At 39.4% G+C, this 6,016-nt stretch overlaps 1 protein-coding gene across 5 annotated transcripts in view; it reads left to right on the top strand.

The window, feature by feature from the left end:
* The window catches only part of KIN (Kin17 DNA and RNA binding protein), a 39,655-nt gene that overhangs the window by 1,221 nt on the left and 32,418 nt on the right, over positions 1-6,016 (top strand). For all 5 annotated transcript variants that reach the window (XR_001338519.4, XR_608743.6, XM_014346361.4 and 2 more), the window contains exon 2: positions 3,818-3,912. Coding sequence is in view for 3 of the 5 variants with exons in the window: in XM_014346361.4 (XP_014201847.2) it covers positions 3,818-3,912 (95 nt within the window). In the remaining 2 variants the exon portion in view is untranslated. The remainder of the gene's footprint in view (positions 1-3,817; positions 3,913-6,016) is intronic.

Raw genomic sequence — 6,016 nt, 5'->3', positions numbered from 1 at the left:
GGACTGGATTGGGTAAGGGTGGAAGAACACTGAGGCAATTGGAATAATCTAATCCAGTGTTTCTGCAAGTGAAGGAAGAGGTATTTTAGGTAGGACTCATACTAATATTGATACAGTTACTCTCTTTAGTTCTATTAAGGAATACCTGTATATCCATTATCTAATGTCTTAGTCTGCTTGGACTGCCATATAAAGTGCAGTAGACTGGGTGGTTTAAATGACAGAAATTTATTTCTCACAGTTCTGGAGGCTGGGAAGTTCAAGATCAAGGTGCTGGCATGGTCAGATTCTAGTGAGGGTCCTCTTCTTGGTTTGCGAAACTGCCTCTATCCTCACAAAGCAGATAGAGCAAGCTCGAGTAGAAACTTCTCTTCCTCTTTTTTTTTTTTGAGATACTGTCCCACCCTGTTCATCATGCAGGCTCTACCCTTGTGACCTCATCTAAATCCAGTCATCTCCAAAGGCCCACCTTTTAATTCCATTCCCTTGGGGGTTAGGGTTCAATATATGAACTTTGAGGGGACGCAGACATGCAGTCTGTAACACCCAGAGTTAACACTTTAAGTAATTTTGCCGTATTTACTTTTTAAAAAATATTTTAAGGTAAATACCAATATCAGGATATTTCACCTTTAAATACTTAAATAGGCATCTCTAAAGTTTCAAGATACTTTTCTATATAACCATAGTATATGTCATCAACATAACAAAATTATTAGAAGTTCCTCTTTATCATCTAATACACATTCACACTTCCTCAGTTGTCCTCCAACTGCTCCTTGAAATCAAGATTCTATCAAAAGCAATAGACTGTTATAGGTTTGGTTATTAGGACCCCCGCTCCCCTCTCCAGTCTCCCTCATCATCAACATCCTGCAACGAGGTGTTATATTTGTTACCATAGATCAAACTACATTGACACATCAGTATCATCCAGAATCCATAGTTTACATTAGGGTTCACTCTTGGTGCTGTACATCCTATGGGTTTTGACAAATGCATAATGATATGTACTCACCATTATAAAATCTCACAAAATAGTTTAACTGCCCAAAAAGTCCTCTGTGCTCTGAGTTATTAGGACTTTTAGTTTTCTCTAAATTTAATTTTCTCTATATTCTGAATTTAGAATATAACCCGTTTTCCCTCCACCCCTTTTTCTTTTTTTTTTTTCCAGACAGAGTCTCACCTATCTCACAGGCTGGAGTGCAGTGATGCGATCTCAGCTCACTGCAACCTTTGCCTCCTGGGTTCAAGTGATTCTCATGCCTCAGCCTCCCAAGTAGCTGTCCCAGCTACTTTACAGGCTGGGATTACAGGTGCCTGGCACCACACCCGGCTAATGTTTGTATTTTTGGTAGAGGCGAAGTTTTGCCACGTTGGCCAGGCTGGTCTCAAACTCCCGACCTCAGGTAATTCACTTGCCTCGGCCTCCCAAGGTGCTGGGATTACAGGTGTGAACCACCGCGCCCAGCCTTCTTTTTCTTGACATTGACTTGTTGAAGAGAGGAGGCCAGGCTGTTGTCCTGTAGCATCCCATATATGTTGACTTGTTTCCTCTGGTTGTCTTTTGCCTTCTAACTTGTAGTTTCTGTCAACTGGAAATTATATCTAAAAGCTTTGATTGGGTTAGATTAAACATTTTGGGGAGAAAGAATACTTTGTAGGTGATCTTGATAGATTAATTTCAGGTTAAACATTTGCAGGGAGGAATATGATTTTTTTTTTTTTTTTTTTTTGAGACAAGGTCTCAATTGGTAGCCCAGGCTCGTGTACAGTGGCACGATCATGGCTCACTGCAACCTTGACCTTCCCAGCTCAAGCAATCCTCCTCCTGCCTCAGCCTCCCAAGTAGCTGGGACCACAGGTGATTGCCACCATGCCTAATTAACTTTTTTATTTGTATAGAGATAGGGTCTCACCATGTTGCCCAGGCTGGTCTCAAACTCCTGAACTCAAGCACTCCTCCTGCCTCGGCCTCCCAAAGTGCTAGGATTACAGGCTCAAGCCACCATGCCCAGCCTATAGTATTCTTTATAGGTGATCTTGTATATCTCATATAGCATCATATAAGGAAGCCAATGATGTTTGGTAGTACTTAAATTGAGTAAAGGTGACAGCTTGTAAATAATATTAGAAAGTATTATTTTCCCCCTTGTAAGAGCAAGGGAGTATTGGGGTAATACTTAGAAATCATACCTATATATCTAGTTTCCCTTTAACCTTTTACCTGTGTGTTTTAGCATCCTTGCCTGAGTCAGTTATTTTATTAGGAGTTGCAAAGAGGTTATTTTTCTAATTTTTTTTTTAACATTTATGATTGGCTGCCATGCTTTTGTACAAATGAGCTTTTGCTCATCAACTAAGGCTATTTGGTTATCCTTAAACTTATTTTTTTTTGTTTTTGAGACAGGGTCTTACTCTTGCCCAGACTGGAGTACAGTGGCTCGATCATAGCTCACAGCATCCTCCAACTCCTGGGCTTAAGCAATCCTCCCGCATCAGCCTCTCAAGTAGCTGGGACTATAGGCACATACCACCCATGCCTGGCTAATTTTCAAAAAATATTTTGTGGAGATGGAGGTCTCATTGTGTTGCTCAGGTTGGTCTTGAACTCGGAGGCTCACACAATCCTCCTGCCTTGGCCTCCCAAAGTGCTGGGTTCACAGGCATGAGCCACTGTGTCTGGCCATCCTTAAATGTTATACTGAGATGCAATTTTTTTGGGAAAGGAGTAAAGGATTAATTCTTTTCTGTAATCTCCTGATACTGGAAGGCTGAAGAGAATGAAGGTCAGAGCCAGGGTATCCCCCCAATCTACTCCTGGGTTTCTAGGATTTAGTAACTTTATTGTTTGTTCATTTTATTTTATTTTTTAATATATGGAAAGCGATACTGTTTATTTATGAGGCTGATACCAAGTTTCTTTTAAAAATAAATTTAAATAATAACTATGATTCTTATAGGGCACAGATGAGGCAAAAATTGTGTAAGAGGTCCATGATCTAAAGATTAGGAAACTATTTGAAGCAAAATCGAGTGTGGAAATCTGGACGGTGTCAGTGAGATTGATCAGAGGGACTGGATATGGGTTATTAAGAAGCTGAATAGACTTCCTATTAAATTGGAGGTAGAAAGAGAAGAAGGAATCTAGGATGTTGTCTGGTTTCATGGCTTGGGTGCTTGTGCTTCAGATAGAGATAGGGAATACAAGAAAGGCACATTTTTCGTTTCTATTACTAGTGAAGAATGAGGTTCAAATATTAAGGAGAGGTATACTAAGTCAAAACTTGTATGTTTTTTTTCCTGTCATTTTAAGAAGGTACAGATTTAATATGTTTAACAAGGTTAATATAATATGCAGCAATGTATTTTGGATAATGAGCTGAAGTAGAGGAAAGTGAGCGAAAGTAGTTTCTGTGGTGGAAATTCACTAATGACCCATTTTACTCCTTTGAGCACTTGTCTGACACTTTGTATAAAGTGTGTGCTCAATGAGAATTGATTAACTTAAGTCTAAAAAATGGAATCTCTCTTCTGTTTCTGTGCCTGGTATGCTTCTTATTAGTGTCTGTTTTCTACAACACTCTTTTGCTGTCTCTTTGATCTCAAGGATTATTCTTTGATTAGCAGAGTTGAAAGCTCAACTCTATAAAAAATTTTTTTGAAAACCTGATAGAGTAGTTACAGCTAATGATTTGATTATATTTTAATTTATCATCAAAGAGCAGATTTTTTGGGTTTTAACTAAATACTTCTATTTAGAGCCCATTTTGATGACCTAACTCAGAATTTATTGCTTTTACATTTTTTGTAGAATGGCTTTAAGTGTCATTGTATGTCCGAATCTCATCAGAGACAACTATTGCTGGCTTCAGAAAATCCTCAGCAGTTTATGGATTATTTTTCAGAGTAAGTAACTCAAAGAACTCTTTATCTTATAGGCTTTATTCAGTTGAACATTTAATAGATGGTTAATATTTTAAATATTGGAAGTTCTATTATTTCTTATATGTTAACTGTATTCTCTCTATGCTCAGTTTTTATCTTCTTTTGAAAATTAATCATAGTATAAAACTGTTACAAAATTATTTCTCACAACTTAGTTTTTCCTTTCTTCCACTTCAAATATACAAAACTGTCTTTCATTCTAACACAATTGTGACAAAGAACATAGGTTCTGCATTCAGACTTCCCAAATTCAAATCCTTCTCCATTTAAAAACTGTACGCCTTTGGATGACCTATTTAAGTTTTTCTGTGGTTTATTCTCCTCATCTCTAAAATGGCACTAAGAAGCCAGGCAAGGTGGCTCACACCTGTAATCCCAGCACTTTGGGAGGCTGAGGCGGGTGGATCACAAGGTCAGGAGTTCAAGACCAGCGTGGCCAAGATGACAAAACCCCGTCTCTACTAAAAATACAAAAATTAGCTGGACATGGTGGTGGGCACCTGTAATCCCAGCTACTCAGGAGGCTGAGGCAGGAGAATTGCTTGAACCGGGGAGGCAGAGGTTGCAGTGAGCCGAGATTGCACCATTGCACTCTAGCCTGGGCGACAGAGCAAGACTCTGTCTAAAAAAAAAAAAAAATTGGCACTAAAAATAGCAACCTCTTCTAAGTGTTGCTGATCCTTCATAGAGTTTATATGAAGGTCAATGAATTAACACTTTATGAGTGCTTAGAAGAGTGCCTATATTCAATTCAGATTAGCTGTTCTTATCATTACCATTAATAAACATCTCTTTGCTTCTTACCATCTCTTTCTTTCCAAACTTCTAGACATTTTGGTCCTAGGACCCCTTTATACTTTTAAAAAATATTGAAGACCCCAAGAACTTCTGTTTATGTGGGTTAGATGTATCAACACATGGAAATAAAAACAAGTTTTTTTTAAAAATTGGTTTATAAATTATTATTATTGTTATTATTATTATTGAGATGGAGTTTCACTCTTGTTGCCCAGGCTGGAGTGCAGTGGCACGATCTTGGCTCGCTGCAACCTCTGCCTCCTGGGTTCAAGCAATTCTCCTGCCTCGGCCTCCCAAGTAGCTGGGATTACAGGCATGCGCCACCACGCTCTGCTAATTTTTTATATTTTTAATAGAGAAAGGGTTTAGGCATGTTGGCCATGCTGGTGTTGAACTCCTGACCTCAGGTGATCCACCCACCTCAGCCTCCCAAAGTGCTGGGATTACAGGCGTGAGCCAACACACCTGGACTTTTTTTTTTTTTTTTTTTTTAAGACAGGGTCTTGTTTTTTGGCATAGTCATGGCTTACTACAGCCTTGACCTCCTGGGCTCAGGCGATCCTCCTGCTTCAGCTTCCCATGTAGCTGGGAACATAGATGCACACCACCACACCTGGCTAATTTTTTGAGTGTGTGTGTGTGTGTGTGTGTGTGTGTGTGTGTGTGTAGAGACAGGGTCTCACTTTGTTGCCCAGGCTGGTCTTGAACTCCTGGGCTCAAGTGATCCTCCTGTCTCGATCTCCCAAAGTCCTGGGATTACAGGTATGAGCCATCATACCCAGGCCAAACAAAATTATTTAATGCTTTTCTATTGACGGCACAAAACTCAGCCTCTTTCGCATGACATTCGGGGTACTTCAAAAATTAGCCAAACCTTATTTTGGTTTCCCAGCCACCTCATCTCCCTTATTCTACTCTACCCTCACTCTCACTCTCATTTTTATCAGCCATAAATTTTAGTCAAATTAGGCCATTTCTCAGATATGTGAGGCTTTCATGTTTCTGTGCCAGCTGGAAATAGCTTTCTCTTGCAGTTCACCTCTAGGGTTCTACTTATCCTTCACCGACCACAATGAAATCACCTCTGGGCATCTCCTGTGACTCCTTCAATGGTATTTTGTTACATTTCTTTTTCAGTTTAATTTTTGTTATGATTGTTTATGCTAGATTGTAACCTCCTTGAAGGTTAAGATTTATGTCTTATTCACCTACGTTTATCTAGCACTTAATACGGTGTACCCAGCTCAGAGGGACATATTAAGTGCCA

The sequence above is a fragment of the Pan paniscus genome, chromosome 8 (assembly GCF_029289425.2).
Source record: "Pan paniscus chromosome 8, NHGRI_mPanPan1-v2.0_pri, whole genome shotgun sequence".
In the NCBI taxonomy this organism is placed as follows: domain Eukaryota; kingdom Metazoa; phylum Chordata; class Mammalia; order Primates; family Hominidae; genus Pan; species Pan paniscus.
The sequence above is the reverse complement of the archived record's forward strand: the minus strand, read 5'-3'. Positions and strand labels throughout refer to the sequence as shown.